General features: G+C 31.0%; 1 protein-coding gene across 1 annotated transcript in view; it reads right to left on the bottom strand.

The window, feature by feature from the left end:
- Positions 1 to 17,437, bottom strand: part of clcn2b (chloride channel, voltage-sensitive 2b) — a gene marked incomplete at its 5' end in the record, with an annotated part of 59,295 nt that extends 41,858 nt beyond the window's left edge. The window contains one exon of the mRNA XM_079386832.1: positions 17,387 to 17,437. Coding sequence (XP_079242958.1) covers positions 17,387 to 17,437 — 51 coding nt within the window. The remainder of the gene's footprint in view (positions 1 to 17,386) is intronic.
- Between the last annotated feature and the right edge of the window lie 63 nt (positions 17,438 to 17,500).

The following is a 17,500-nucleotide window of genomic DNA, read 5'->3' as shown; positions in this document are numbered from 1 at the left end:
GTGTGCAGCTATGCGTTTGAAGCGATGCTAATTGCAGCCGGACGAGCGAGAGGCGGGAGACGACGCATGACCCCAACCCGACTGACCCTAACGAGCAATATTTATAACCAAAACACCACAACAACAACTACAGTACAACTTTAGAAAACACACGAGAGAAAGAGACAGACTATAAAACTGCCCCCCGGTTTCACAAACAAGGCTTAGGCCTAATCCCAGACTTAAATGCAAGTCTGAGCTGTTTCAACTGAAAGAAACTTAGCACTAACTGATCTTAAAATGTCAGTGCATTTGTTTTGTCTCAAGATGCACACCAGTTTTGTTTTTTCTAAGGCGTTTTCTTACGGCGCCGGCACAGATGTTAGGTTGGATATGTAAAAGAAAGAGTAAACCAATGCACAAGTTACTAAAGTTAATTGTTGGTAGAGAGAGAGAGAGAGAGAGGGAGAGAGGGAGAGAGAGAGAGAGAGGTATGGTTTGTTAGGATAGGACAATATTTGAAAATCTGGAATCTGAGGAAGCAAAAAAATCTAAATATTGAGAAAATCTCCTTTAAAGTTGTTCAAATGAAGTTCTTAGCAATGCATATTACTAATCAAAAATGAAGTTTTGATATATTTAAAGTAGGAAATTGACTAAATATCTTCATGGAACATGATCTTAATGATTTTTGTCATAAAAGAAAAATGGATAATTTTGACCCATACAATGTATTGCTACAAATATACTATAATATTACAATAATAAAATATTTTAAAATACTATAAAATATAAATGAATATAAAGTTAATTAAAAATTATTTTACACATTACACAACTGGTATTATGTATTATAACAACAGAATAAGAAAGTATTCTTAAATTTCTTCAGTGTTTTGTTATTTTTTTGGGAGAGTCTGTTGCATTGGTAATATTGTATTTAAAACAATCATGGCAACAAGTGCCAAGAGCCTTCAGAGTACCACGAGATTCAGAATCTGCCCTTAATAAGTCAGCAAGTTCAACCTCAATCCATCAAACACACAAAGAGAGAAAGATCTGGAGTCAGCTGAACCTGACGCACCTTCTCAACGGGTCACTGAACACTTATTACTGAACACATCCTTTAAACACACACACACACACATATACACACACACTCTCACACACACACACACATGTTGGTTTCTGTGGTTTATGGGGACTCTCCATAGGCGTAATGGTTTTTATTCTGAACAAACTGTGTGTGCTATTGCCCTACACCAACCCTACACCTAAACTTAGCCCTCACAGGAGACTTTGTGCATTTTTAGATTTTCAAAAAAACACCATTTAGTATGTTTTTTAAGCCTTTTGAATTACGGGGACATAGGCAGTGTCCTCATAAACCACCTTCATATTGTAATACCTCTGTCATACCCATGTCATTATACACATTTGTGTCCTCATAAACCACATAAACATGCACACACACACACACACACACACACACACACACACACACAGAGAGAGAGAGAGAGTTTAAGCGGTCACTGCTGAACCTGTTGAAAGCTGAAAATGTTGGGACATAAAAACCAGGGGGATGAAGAAAAGATGAAAAGGAAAGAGTGAAAAGATAAAATATAGAAGAGAAACAAACAGAGATGGACACATGTAGAGAGAGAGAAAGGCAGAAGTAAAGCAGAGAGATGTTTGGCTGAGTAACAGTAGGTTTATTCTTCCTGCAGTGTGAGAAGAATTTCAATTTTTCAGCGAGTGGGAGAAACGAACAAAGCGAAGAGAAGAACGACAGCAGCAGGAAAGAGATGTCAGAGTAACCTCTTACACACAACGACTGAAAAAACAACCTCTCTCTCTCTCTTCTCATGTACTTCAGCATGTGCTGTTGTCCTCACACCTCCACCGGGAGCGCTGTAGAGCGCCGAAGTTCACAACACTTACATTATTATTTAAGAATTTATGGAAAACTGCCTTTCATTCACTTATCTGAGCAGATTCATATATAGAAAGCTGACATGAATCAACAAGTGGTTGAGAGGTAAGAAAGAACCAGTGACGTCAGACGAAAGGAAAGCCGTTTGAAAGGTGAACCAAGTTATTATATTTAGCAATAACCGCAGAAAGTTACTAAAAATAGATCTTGTGCAGCTTTGTGCTTGTTTGAAACTGATATTAGAGAGTTTATAGATCAAATTCAGTTACTGATTTATGCCTGATATTTATGGACTTAAAATATTTTTAATGTGTTAACAGAAATAGATGAAAAACAAACTTATTTCAGCTGGTTGCCAAAGCAATGAGTTTAATTGAAGCACTAAAATTACTAACTGTAAATTAGTCAAATCTAAAACTAAAATTGAAATAAAAAATAAAAAAAACCTTATAATCTAAATCTATTAAAACCTTATAATTAAACCTGAATTTTTAAAAATGGCAAAAAGACTTAAAATTTACAATAAATTAAGCTAAAACTAAAATGAAAACTGAAAACATAAAAACAAAAGCTACATCAAAATATTATTTAAAAATATTATCTGAAATGTAACTTATTTCAGTCAGTTGCCTGTGTCTATTTTTTTTGGGAAATAAATAAAAACTAAAACTAAGATTGAAAAATAAATGAAACGTATATACACACACACACACACACACGTACTACAAATTAATTAATTGCATTTAAAATCTTAAGCTAAAATTAAAAATTTAAATGAATAATAATTATAATAATAATAATTTCAGTAAGGTTACCAGAGGAACTTGTCTAATTTTTATTTAGTTTAATTAAAAGATTACTAAAATGACTTAAACTGACAATTTAAATATAAATATGACGTTATATATAATAGAAATATATTTAAATGTGACGATTTAAAATAAATGAACCCTAAATAGTAATATAAAAAAATACCAATAATAATGACAAAAGTATTTGACAAAATTACTAAATATTAAGCTAAAATTAAAATGAAAAATTTAAATATAAAAATAATATCTATTAAAATATTAATACAACTATAATAATATATGAACAACACTAAAATAACATTAATACATTCAAAAAAATCATTATTTCATACGAGTTTAATTTTTATTTATTTTATTTAGAAATTGAAAAAAATTGTTCTCAATTCATTTGAGAAAAATAATGCAATATGTTTTGGTCAACGTGGGAAGACTAGTTATTTGGTCCTGATGGAGAGCGAGACGGACGGCGTGAACTTTGACAGCGTCAGAATTATGTTCACAGTGTGAAACCAACAGCTGCATCCATCTCTCTCTGTGTGTGTGTGAGAGAGAGAGAGAGAGAAATATGTGTGTTTATTTTTCCCCTTTTTTATTAATCTGTATGTTTGTATAATATACTTATTGCTTTGGCAACATTGTGATATGTTACAGTCATGCCAATAAAGCTCATTTGAATTGAATTGAAATGACATGAGAGAGAGAGAGAGAGAGAGAGAGAGAGAGAGAGAGATGTTTGTGGTCCGGCTCTGTGGGCGATCGAACACAAAGTGAGCTGTTCCTTCTACACGTGCTCAGATGCATCACTGTGACACCATTCAGTGCCACCAAACACACACACACACACACACACACACAGAGGGAGTCTGTCCTAAAGTGTGTGTGTTTTCCTGCAGTGAATGGCACAGTACATCATGTCCAGGGTGAGTATTACAGCTGTGACAATACTGCCACAACGTGTGTGAAACAAGAGAGAAACACAAGAAACGGGAAAACGCAGGAATTCATTGAGTGACGCATAGAAACATGATATCTCATCCAATGCAATGCAACAGCATATACTCCAGTCTGGCACTGGTCATTTAAAGGTATAGTTCACTAAAGGTATAGTAAAAATAAAAATTCCGTCATCATTTGTAAGATATTTTGAAGAATGGTGAAACCAAATGGTTTGGGGCCCCATTGATTTCTATAGTATAGACAAAAAATAGCATTGAAGTCAATGGGAGCCAAAACTGCTTTGGTTGAATCTTCATTTTTAGATGAACTATTCCTTTAATGTTAAAGTCATTATGTATCCTTTCACAAATTAAATAAATGAAATCAGTTTTTGAATTAATGCACAATTTCATGTGTATAACCACAGTTCACTTCCAGGTCAAAATTGACCTTCTCTTATTTATTTATTTATTTTTCATCTGAAAAATATAAATAATCTGTATTTTGGTTTCCATTTAGTTTAAGCTGAAGCAATACAATTACTAACTGGAAATAAACAAAAACTAAAACTAAAATTAAAAAAAAAAAATAGTATGATTTAAAAAATGATAAAAATAGGAAAAGCACTTAAAATTACTAACAATAAAAAGCTTAAAATTAAAACGGAAAATATAAAAGTAAAAACACATCAATATATTAATTAAAAATATAATAAGATATTAATTACAATAAAATAACATTGATACTTATTAAAGTGAGTTATTTCATATAAAGTTCATATAAATAAAATTTTACTAATTTAATTTTGCAATTTAAAAAAAGTGTCCTTAATAAAAATAATGCAATATGCTTTGGCAAAAAAACAAAACAACAACAACAAAAACACATGGAAAATCTGCTGTAGTCTGTTTTTTTCCCCCGTACTAAAACTTTATCATGTTTCAGAAATTTTTATATAACTGTCCCGAATGTGATAGGAGGGTTAAGTATTTTATTGTGACTTGTTTACTCCATTTGACCTTTTGTTGTTGTACTTTGATATAACGTATTTTGCACTGCTGTGACCATTTAAATGTTTTGTTTTTTTGGCCAATAAAGCACATTAAACTGATTTGCTCCGTGTGCTGTGTCAGCTGTGAATTTCTGTAATGGACTTACAAAAAATAACATTCCATCTGCAGAAAGAGAGAGAAAAAATAGAAAAGCTGAGGCAATGATGCGCTGACAGTTCTCCACACAAACACACACACACACACACACACACGCACACACACACACACACACACACAGCGCTTTTGTCCATTAAGTTATTAGACGTGTCTTCTAAATATGAACTTAAAACGGCAGGCTGGAAAAGAGCCAGAGGGCAAAAAACAGACGACAGAACAATGAAAAATATAAGAGATGATAAGAAGTTGAAGGAAACACTGATAAAGAATAAACAAACGGAAACAATATTATGAAGTATCACCCAAGACACACACACACACACACACACACGACTTCTTTCTGACATTAGGGTATTAACAGGAATTAAGTTTTTCTTCACACGTGATGAGATATTTCTCCATTTACTCAGAAATACAATTAAGTACTTAAGTACTTTTGTGTGTGTGTGTGTGCGCATGAATCTCAGGATTTGGTTTCATATTTGGGTCTTAAATCTAAGCACATAAAAGCTTGAGGAACAAGAACATACTCTGAACCAAAACAATATAAAAAGAACAAAAACACAATTACACAACAATAACCCTAAAGCCTCTGACCGTAATCGAGTCTCAGGCCACCCTGACAGGTCTGAACACAAAATAAACATGCATTTAAAAAAATGGTAATTTTTTCAAACAGAAGTAAATTAAAACTTAAAATTTTTAAAGTTAATTTTAAAAAATGTTAAATAATATTAGCATAAACACTGATTCATATCATTTAAAGAACTTCATTTTTTAGCAAAGACGACAATTAAAACTTTAAATGTTTAAAGTTAATTTGAAAATAGTGTATTTTTCAGTAAAAATTTATTTATTTTCAGTAAAAAAAAAAAATTAAATTTTCAGTAAAAATTTATTTACTATCATTTACTGTATTTAAATTACAGTAAATTCATTACATAATTTACAATATTACAAGTATTGTAAATATTTGCATTTACAATATTTGTAAATGCAAATATTGCAAATATAACTTTAAAGTTAAAAGACATTATACATAATATTTGCTATGTATTTAATAGCTAGTATCTAAACTTTAAAGTTAAAAGTTTAAAGCTAATTTCATAAAGATACATAATATCTGCACAAACATTGATTCAAAGAACTTGTCATTTTTCAGAAAGATTCAAACTTCAAAAGTTTCATGTTAAAACTATAGTTAATTTAAAAATAAAATTAAAGTTTAGTAACATGGAAAAATAAAATATGGTTGAATTAATGCAAATGTTATGCATATTAAAAAACTTTAAAGTTAATAAAAAAAAATAATACATGATATTTTCACAAAACGATGCAACTCATTTGAACATACAAATGACACAAAAAAGATACATAATATCTGCACAAACACAAGAACTTTTCATTATTCAGAAAGATGTCAATTAAGACTTTTAAGAAGGTTATATTTACTTTAAAAGTTTACTTTTGTTTTTAATTTGGAGAAAAAAAAAGTATGGTAACATGACAAATTAAAGTATGTCACATGAATGCCAACATGCATATTTAATTAACATTAAAGTTAAAATTAAAGTTAATTAAAAGTTAATAATTTTTTTTTGAAAAATGTCAATTAAAACCTTTAAATATATAATATTTTCCTTCATGTACATCAGAAAAATGTTACAAAACCACTAATATTATGACTTATGAGCTGAAAAACATTGCTGGGCGGAGCTATGAGATGAAAAGAGCCAATCAGCTGCCTGGACTAAGTAGAACAGACTGTACTGAAGAGACAGACAGATGTCACACACACACACACACACACACACACACACACACGGCAAATATCTGAAACTAAAAATCTTATCAGTTTAAAAAGTACATCTCAACAACTAGATAATACAGATTTTGGTTTTAAGTTTAACAGTGACTGCACATGAAACTGACATCAGATCCATGCAAATCCATAACAGATAAAATCTGTTCTTTCTAAAGTCTTTTGTGTGCGAGTATTAACTGTGTGTGTGTCTCACAATGGATTGTGGAGGAATGCAGACAGTTCTAGAGGTTATCAAGACATTCTGACCCTTGTGAAATGAAGACTTTCACTGAAGCCACGCCTCTCTTCTCAGAACTCAGGTACTGCGGTGATACGGCGTGTCGGTGTGTGTTTTCATGTACACAGGTGTGTGTGTGTGTGTGTGTGTGTGCTCGTGTAAGAACAACCACAAAAGCTCTACTTTTGTAACAGGTAATAAGGGAGTGACTAACTACAAGTAATAATGATACTAATTTAACTACATTTTTCAGTAGTGCGAGTTTTCAAAACAACGCAGTTTGTTGTTAGTGGTGTACTGCACTATTTAACAGTTTTTGTCACATACTGCATAAACAAGCAGAGATAATAAAACATGCATATTAAAAATTATTAAAATGTTAGCTTAATTACAACGAACATGCATGACATTTCTGTTTATTAGGACAATATTAGGCTGAGATACAACTATTAGAAAATCTGGAATCTGAGGGTGCAAAAAAATCTAAATATTGAGAAAATCTCCTTTAAAGTTGTTCAAATGAAGTTCTTAGCAATGCATATTACTAATCAAAAATTAAGTTTTGATATATTTGCAGTAGGACATTTACAAAATATCTTCATGGAGCATGATCTTAATATCCTAATGATTTTTGTCATAAAAGAGAAATGTATAATTTTGATCCATACAATGTATTTTTTGTTATTTCTGCAAATATACCTGTGTTACTGATGACTGCTTTTGTGCTGCAGGGTCACGTATGTATATATAAACGTCCGTTTTTGCATATTAAAATTATTAAAATGTTAATTTCAATGAACATGCATTGTTTGTTACGTCTTTTTTAGCAAAAAATAAATGAGTTAAATATTAAATATTACTTGTATTTAAAATACAATTATCGTTTTGCATATTAAAATGAATACAAAGTTAATTGCAACGGACATACACGCATGTGCCTTTTTTGTGCCAAAATTAATGATAAATACCAAAAATATTATACCAGATATTTAGAATACATTTATCTTTTTGCATTTTAAAATTATTAAAATGTTAAATATTACAACTTTTTTGTAGCAAAATAATTTATTAAATGAGTTAAATACTAAACGTATTTTGACTTTGTCATACAAATAACATACATTTGTGTTTTATTAATTGTATTTAGGATAAATGTATCTTTCTCAAGTTTAATGTTGTCATCTAAGTAACACCCGTATAGCTTTTGTGTTCAGATTGCAAACATATAAAGTATATTGCATAATAGTATAAAACATTAGTATAAAAAGATATTCTATTAAGTCATTAGTTGATACATAAGACAACCAATTAAAGGTTTAAAGCCTTGAGTTTCTCAGATGAACTCAAACCCTGTGACCTGATGACAGATGAAGCGATCAGGGTTTGATGTTGGGATGCAAACGTGTGTTTTCTCCAAACAAAGACACTGTTTCTGTTGTGGAAAAGCTTTGGTTACATTTGACGTCTCCACATGCAGCAATAGACACATTTATAATAAACACAACCAGACGTTTCCTCCAAACATGCTGCTGTCTGTCTACATCCTGAGCGTCCAGGCAAAGAAACCTGAGATCCAGTGTCTTATTCCAGCAGCAGCTGACTCGCTTTATTTGTGAAATAATGTTAAAAAGCGGTTATTTCAAATGATCAATAAGGTCTTATTAGTTTGCCTACATTAGTTAACATGAACTAACTATCAACAATACTTGATAAATGCTGCAGAATCTTTGTTAATGTTAATTTCAACATTTAGCCTACTATTAAATTGTATAAAAACTAATGGATGTAATTTAGTTAATGCACTGTGAACTATTAACAAATGCTGTAAAGATAAATGTCTCTTTCGTAGTTTCTGTTAACTAATGCATTAATGTTATCATAAGAGATCTTATTAGTTATGCATTGCAAACTGATGCGTCACATCTGTGTTTAGATAATAAATAATGATCATTTTATGGCCCATTTTATTTAGAACAAAAAACCCATTTTGATTATAACGCAGAAAACAGATCGATAGATGGATAAAGAATTATTCATAGTATTTGTTCTATTGGCTTTAAATGTATATTGACAAATATATTTGTATATATATATATATATATATATATTAAGTTATTGCACAGTTGGAAATAAAAAAAAAATATATCCAATGAAAGACAAAAATGTGTCATTTTTATTGGCAAAATGGTCCAATAGTCCAAAATAGCTTTACTTTCTTTAATAAAATATATCTATAATTTTTTCTTTTGAATGATGTCAAAATGTCAGTGACTGCAGATATTATAAAAAGAACAACATCTATATGAAGTCTTAAGCTGAAATGCATTCAAATCCAGCTTGTTTTCAATCATGCCGTGCAACTTCAGCTTTTATACAGATCTAATGATCATTTGATAACATTTCATTTCTTAACATTAGTTAATTACATTAACGAACATATGAAAAATTTGATCAGTTAATATTATTTAATGGACCTGAGCTAACATGCACTAACAATGAACAGTTTTATTTGATTGTTATTTGTGTTATTTTTACGTTTATTTATTATTATTATTTATTTATTTAGCTATTATTAAAGTTAGTAACGAACACGAGTAAACAGGACCTTATTTCTATCTCTGCCTCTGAAACTTCTCATAAACAACGTACCGTACACACAAACAAACAAACAAACAAACAAGCATCTATTCAGTGAACAACACCCTCATTAAATCTCACACACCTGAGTGAACTGTGTGTGTGTGTGTGTGTGTGTGTGTGATCCGTCTCACTCTATTCATCACGCTTCCCGTGAGAGACGAGGGAATGAATGAATAAAAGAGAAGAGTGAATCTTTCACTCCCAGACACCAGAGAGAGAGAGAGAGAGACAGCTGGATTTGTACAGTATTTCTCACTCTACAAAAGGACTCTAAGAAATTGATGCGTATCCATGGCAACCACGATCACATCAGCCCATTGGCCCAATAGAAACATGTAAAGATTGATGGAGCGGCGCTGGACGCGGTCCAGAAGAAAGCTGTTTTACCCAGTTCTCTCTCTCTCACACACACACACACACACACACACAAACACACACACACACACAGAGGAGGGTGTTCTCAGCTCTAGTACTGCAGGAAATTGAGAAAGAGCCACAGAAAGAGAGAAATTACTGCCCGAGGCTGTTTGCAGGTGTTCAGAGAACTATAAACAAAGACTGAGTGAGTGTGTGTGTGTGTGTGTGTGTGTGTTTCACCACACCACAGATTACGTGAGAATGTGTTTGTGTGTACATGGGATATCACACAAATACATTCTGATAGCAGCTTGTTTAGCAAATTAACTCACAGCAGAACAGAAACTATTGTCTGTAAACATGTGAACACAGACAGAGACAAACAAGATCTAATTACAAGAAATAGCGGCAGAAAGAGTCTGATGCATATTACAAACATCTCACAAAATAACTCCATAAGGATGGAATGCAGTTGAATCTCTGCACAACATCAAAAGCAAACAAATAAGAAATTACTTTGCATTGCCTCCATTGAGAATCATTAGCACTTTTACATGGTCTTTGACCATAGATGTGTGTTGGCAGTGTGTGTACACATCCACCCTACAATGATAAAAATCCACCCAGCGGTTTTTAAATCCCTATAAATAATAACCCCTTTCTCAAATCAAGCCATTCTCAGATTCTTGGCTGTGTGATTTTTTAATAATCACTTTATTAAGCATTAAATTGATGAAAAGTGACATTTCTAATGTTACAACAGCTTTCTATTTTTTAAAAATGCTGATCTTTTGAACTTTCTATTTATCTGTGAATACTGAAAAATAAAAATTTAAATGCTTTCAACATTGATAATAATCAGAAATGTTTCTCGAGTAAATCAGTATATTATTATGATTTCTGAAGATCATGTGACACTGAAGACTGGAGTAATGATGCTGAAAATACAGCTGCAGATCACAGAAATAAATTACACTTTAACACATATTCACACAGAAAACAGCTGTTTTAAATACTAAAAATATATCAAAATTTTTACAGTATTTGTGATCAAATAAATGCAGCTTCGGTGAGCAGAAGAAACTTTTGTGTGTCTCTATGACATGAGCTTTCACCCTTATCTGTCCAGCAGTAAACAAAGTCATGTTTACAAGTCCCAGACTGATAATATTACACTTTTAAGGAAGAACTAGTCACTTGATTTGACAAAGTTTGTGTTTCATCACATCAAATCTTTGAAAGACATTCAACGTTTTGATTTAATCACTTAAGAAATAAACAAAAGTCTAGCAAGTCATTCTGATTATCTCTTCCTGTCTACAGCAATGTGGACCAGACTTTATGCTCAGATGAAAGAAACTAGAGAAATGGAGTTAAATGCATTCATTATGAGCCGTGGGTGGTTTATCTGTTGGGCTGGTCACATAATAAGAGGAAATATGTCATATTGTATTGTTTTGATCTCTACGACCTCACATTTATTCCAGTTCTGACACACTCGCATGCGTCTTTGATTCTGGCTATTTCTACATGTTTACTAGGGTACGCAGTTGTACTCTTTCATTCAATGCGGTTTGTTTTCCTTACTTTCTTCTCCTTGTTTCAGACTTGTCATTTAATTCCTTTATACGTTCAGTGGCGGGACTGAACTCGCTGGAGATCATCATTCCTGACGCTGAACGCTTGTGTTTGCTCTCCTTTATGCTCGGGCTGCTTCGTATGCGAGCAACACTTAAGTGTGTAAAAAAGTAATAAATAATACAATTTTTAAACAGATATGGGAAACTGCAATTTACTGCACTGCTATTTCCCCCCCTTGTCTTGTTTTCCAGTACAAATATCTAAAGATACGTTTAGTTGAGAAGCAAAATTACACTACCAGTCAAAAGTTTTTGATAAGATTTGTAATGTTTTTAAAGAAGTTTTTAAAGAAGATTTATTTGATTTATCTGATCAGAAACTTTTGACTGGTAGTGTACTCGTGTAGAAAAGTAATAAATAATACATAAATACACTTTTTAAACAGATAGGAAAAAACATTTAGTGCACTGCAAAAGAAAAAAAAAGGATTTTCTTACTCAGTATTTGTGTCTTGTTTTCCAGTATAAATATCTAAAGTGCAAAAGAAATAAGTAATGTCTTGTTTTCTTGAGTAAAAATCAAATAAATAATAAAAAAATAAAAAAATTATTTCTTACCCCATATTTTTGCAACACTTTTATGTAAAAACTCACTTAATGCTGATAATTATATATAAAAAAAAAGACATACAAGAAACGTATGATTTCTTATGCGTTGTGATTTAATAATGTTTAGATATTTGCACTGAAAACAAGATTTTATTATGAGCATAAATAAATTAATGCTTTTATTTATCAAGGACGCATGAAAGTGATCAAAAGTTAAAGGCTTTTACAATGTAACAAATGCTAAAACATTTAGGTTCAGTTGCTGCCTTACATTTTTTATGTATAATCAGCTTGATTTCATTTAAATGACTAAAACTGCTCAAGATGTTTTGATTTAAGTAATATAAAAACATATGCCATGTGTCTTAGTGACCATATAATTTTTACAGTGCATCTCAAAATAAATGCCATTCTTCTGAACTTTTAATTTATTCCAAAAAAAAATCATATTTCCACAAATATAAAGCAGCACAACTGCTTTCAACATTGATAATACGAAGAAATTATTAACCAAATAAATTTTTGTTGTTGTTTTTAAGCAGAAACTTGCTTAATTTTAATAATTTTTCTTCAGAAAACAAGACCTTATATCTCAAGTAAATGCGTCTTAATTTAATATTTGTATTGTTTTTTTGCAGGATGGCTGTCGTTTAGCAGGTACTCTTTCAGTTTTACTAGTATAACCAGAGGTTAAAATCTCATTACGCATCTCTGTAACTCTTCAACCCTCCTGAGATTGAACCTGCGACCTGTGTTTGCAGATCAGACCACCAACCCTGAAAAACACTCGCTCTTTCTGAATTTACTGTGCGTTTCTTTTCATTTTACTTATAAGTACACCATCTGACAGTACCTGACGTTTCAAATGTTTATATCATGATAATTGCTGAAACAAAAAAGATAAACTTCAGTGTTGTGATCTTAAGAAATGTTCAAATAACAAAAATTTAAATAAATAAAAATACACACAAAAAAAAACACATTTTAAACAAACAATGCAAAAGAGACAACTTTAAAGAATATATATATATATATAAAAAATTAAACCAATATCTAAATATTATTTTCTGGGCCAGATTAAAACATAAGTGTAAACAAGTGATATATATATATTTTTTCAAAATAAAGGTGTATACAGTGCTATGCATAAGTTTAGGCACCCATGCTAAAGTTGACTAAAAAGAGGAATAAAAAATAATCTTTTGGAAATTGAATTTAATGCCTTAATTTAAAAAAATTGGAAAAATCCAACGTTTAAGGACACCAATTTTCTTTGTGAATGAATAATGTATCATAAATAAATAAATGTTCTTCCTTAAAATACAGGGTGCATAAGTTTGGGCACCCCTATGTTAAATTCCCATAGAGGCAGGCAGATTTTTATTTTTAAAGGCCAGTTACTTCATGGATCCAGGATACTATGCATCCTGATAAAGTTCCCTTGGCTTTTGGAATTAAAATAGCCCCACATCATCACATAGCCTTCACCATACCTAGAGACTGGCATGGTTTTATTTCAGTTAGCCTAATAGCTGGTTTGATTTGCATTGAGAGGTGATCTTATGGAAAGTACTCCATGCCAATCTTTTCCCAATTTTTTTAATTAAGGCATTAAGTTCAATTTCCAAAAGATTATTTTTTATTCCTCTTTTTAGTCAACTTTAGCATGGGTGCCTAAACTTATGCATAGCACTGTATCTTTAATATTTGGTATTATTTAAATAGATTTGTAATTTTTTTTATCTTACTTAAATATTGTTAGGTTTTTGGTGTTGTTTGATACACACCATAGAAAATACAAAAATACAAAGGGATTTTTGAAAATATTGATATGCTTTTTTCTTTTCCGAGTTGCCAAGATTTCATATTTTTATGTCGTTTTAAAATATTTTTTATTTCAATTCTAAAAACAAGTTGCCAGTCTTTTATACTGTAGAAAAGATTTAAGTTGTAAATAAAAAAGAAATTAGAGTATGTTTTACACAAAAATACTATTTCAGCCTTTCGTCCACTTCAGAACTTCATGTTTAATTCATGAACATTAATTAGGCATAAACATGAAAGGAATTAGTCATTATTTCATTTTTCTACACCATTTTTTGTTCTGCAAACTGCAAGTTTTTATAAATTAAGCCCAGAAAAAAAATTATAATAATTGATTTTGTTTGAAATGTTCTCTAGTTGTTGTTTTGACAATTGCATTTTTTGTGTATAGTTTTATTAGCCATTTCTTTTTGCTATTTGAAAGAGGTTATTAAACTTTCTTAATAGTACAACACTCAAGTTTGTTTATCTTTTCAACCTGTTTTTGTAACATAATTCAATATACCATAATAAAAGTTTCATGATTAAAGATTATTAGAGTACGTTCAACAAGAAAATACTAGTCTCTCATTTCTAAATGAGCAAGTTTTCATGAAATGACCGACAACCAATTTGAATATACTTAAAAAAAAAAAAGATGGATGGATGATTGACAGCTGTCAGTCGAACATCAAGAATCAGAGAACATTCCTGTACATGTTATTCACCTCAGATGAAAAGATCAAGAAGAAAACTAATCAATAACTCCATAATCACACGTGTAAGCCTTACATTTATTGATCCAATTTAACATTTAAACGCCGTGATAATAATAGCTAAACATAGATGAGCATTTCAGTGATGTCCGACTCTATTAGGGGCATTTATTAGTAATAATATGATCCTCATGTGTAAAGCAAAACGAGTGCAGTTTCATCTCAAAGCCAGAAACAGAAGAAGACATCAGCCTGACTAGAACTGACAGAAAGCAAACAGGAAGTGATGATCTTGCTTAATCCCTTTAACTGTCTTTCAATACCCACAATGCACGTCTGTCTCAAGGCCAACAGCAACCTACGTTTTATTCACTCAATACAAAAATTGCTTAAAATGGTGAAAGAAGAAATGAGAGAGAGATGGAAATCAGATTAGAACTTTTTTTTTCCTGGTATTTTTCACCGTCCAATCAACTCCTACTAAATAAATCAAGCCCCGCCCCACAAGAATTATGGGAAAATTGGTTTGGAAAATCAGAGATGCATTTTTAGATTAGATTAAAAACAAATCACTCCAATAAATCAGAGACATATTTGGGAAGTGATGAGTGTTTCACTTCTCTGTTGGTTCCCAATGACATCTCTCTTTCACACACACTCAACAACAAAGCCCTGTGTGTGTGTGTGTGTGTGAGAGAGAGAGAGAGAGACAGTGTGTGTGTGTGTGTGTGTGTGTGTGTGTATGTGTGAGAAAGAGAGAGAGAGAGAGAGAGAGAGAGACAGTGTGTGTGTGTGTGTGTGTGTGTGTGTGTGTGAGATTGTGTTGGTTCAGCAGAGGTCCTAGTTGCATAATTACTGATACAGAGACTTTATCTTTCTTTTGTAATAATAATAAAGACATTTATGGCCAATAGTACACTTAAAGATTTAGCTATGAAACATATGCAAGATATGTATCTAGACACATAAATGTCATGCTTATAATAATCAATCAATAACACATTTTAAGTTACATATTTTTTTTACATTCATGTATGTACATATATATACACACACACACACACACACACACATACACTTTATATTTTTTTCATACATGAAAAAAATAACAAATTTTATAAAAAAAATTACATTTATGCATATGCGCATGTAAATATTATAGGCTATTAACATAATAAATATAAAAATGTGCGCATGCATATTATATATATATATATATATACGCATATATTCAATATGTAAAATAAACAAAAAAAAATTGCAGATTGAAAAACAAAACAAAATTCATTTTGATGAGCTCCCAGATTTCAGTCACTTTTTTTGAAGATAATTTTGCCCCCAAACAATAGTTATGTAAATGCACACTGAGCTCTTCTGCTAATTAATTACACATATAAATGAACTCCTGTGGAGATCTAATGAGTTTTGGGCTACGGGTGTTTTTGAGCAGAATAAACGAGCAATAATTCATAAACTAGTGTAAGAGTCATATTTAATCAGCTGCACTTTATTATCTCCTGCTGGGCTCTGAATGACAGACAGACAGGAAACGACCGGAGGCCCTCAGCAAACCTCCAAGGAGCCAACAGGATGAAATTAAAATGATTTCAATTAATATCTCATTATTAGTATAATTAATATTATTTATAAAATATACTTAATTAAATTGTTAAAAAAAATCTGAATCACAAAATTAATTACTTAATAAACGTAACTATATTGAAACTCTGTTAAATAAAAAAAATATAACTATATAAGCTAGTTTTAGCTTAATAAATCTATTTGGAGACAATAAAAAAGGTTTTATTGTATAAATAAGTCAAATACAAAATGACTTTTTTATTATCAGTGTTGGCACCTTATATTATACTATATTAAAATATATATTATAATAACAATACATAACTAAAAACTACTTTGGAGATGACAAACAGGTAAAATAAGGTACAAATAAGTAAAATAACATACTAAAATATTATTATTTTTAATATTATTATATTAAAAATATAAACTATTTTTTAAAGCCATGCTGGTACCTTATATTACATGATATTATTCATTTATTTACAAGAAATGTCTAGAATCACAAAATTACTTGTGGTTTTTAAAAGTAAATCTCAATGTCTGTTAAAAATATATTATATCTATCAAAGTTTGGAATAATATAATATATATATATATATATATATATATATATATAATTTAATTTTTTAAAGGATGAAAGTCTCCACTGCTCAGTAAAATTGTGAAATATTTTCTATTTGAATAATTTAATTTGTACACATACAATAATAATTAACTATCACACAAATATATATTTTTATACTTATATAATTTGAATTACATATATATATATATATATATATATATATATATATATATGTGTGTGTGTGTGTGTGTGTGTGTGTGTGTGTGTGTGTGTGTAGTAAATCTTGAATAATTCTGTTAATATTACTACAAATATTGTGTTACACAGAATGAGAGAGACAGGTATAGAGAGAGAGATAGAGAGATAGAGAGAGATAGAGAGACAGGTATAGAGAGATTGAGAGAGGTATAGAGAGATAGAGAGAGGTATAGAGAGAGATAGAGAGATAGAGAGACCGATGCAGATCTGATTCTAGCTCATCATGTCATGACTTATGAATCATAATTATTACTCAACTTTGACAAGAACTAAAAACAGACAGATACAAACAACAGTCTGAGATAGCAACAGACACTCGTGAAGAGTCGCACAAACACGACTGACAGCGACTGATAAACACAATCAGATTCTGAGAGATAACAAGAAAACAAACACAACTCACCAAAGTTTGCTCATACTGCAGCGCGCGCTGCTCCGTTCCGTCCCCAGCCATGACTGCAGCTCACACTCTCACACACTCTCTCTCTCTCACACACACACACACACACTCTCTCTC

This window comes from Barbus barbus, assembly GCF_936440315.1.
Source record: "Barbus barbus genome assembly, chromosome: 31".
NCBI lineage: Eukaryota > Metazoa > Chordata > Actinopteri > Cypriniformes > Cyprinidae > Barbus > Barbus barbus.
The sequence above is the reverse complement of the archived record's forward strand: the minus strand, read 5'-3'. Positions and strand labels throughout refer to the sequence as shown.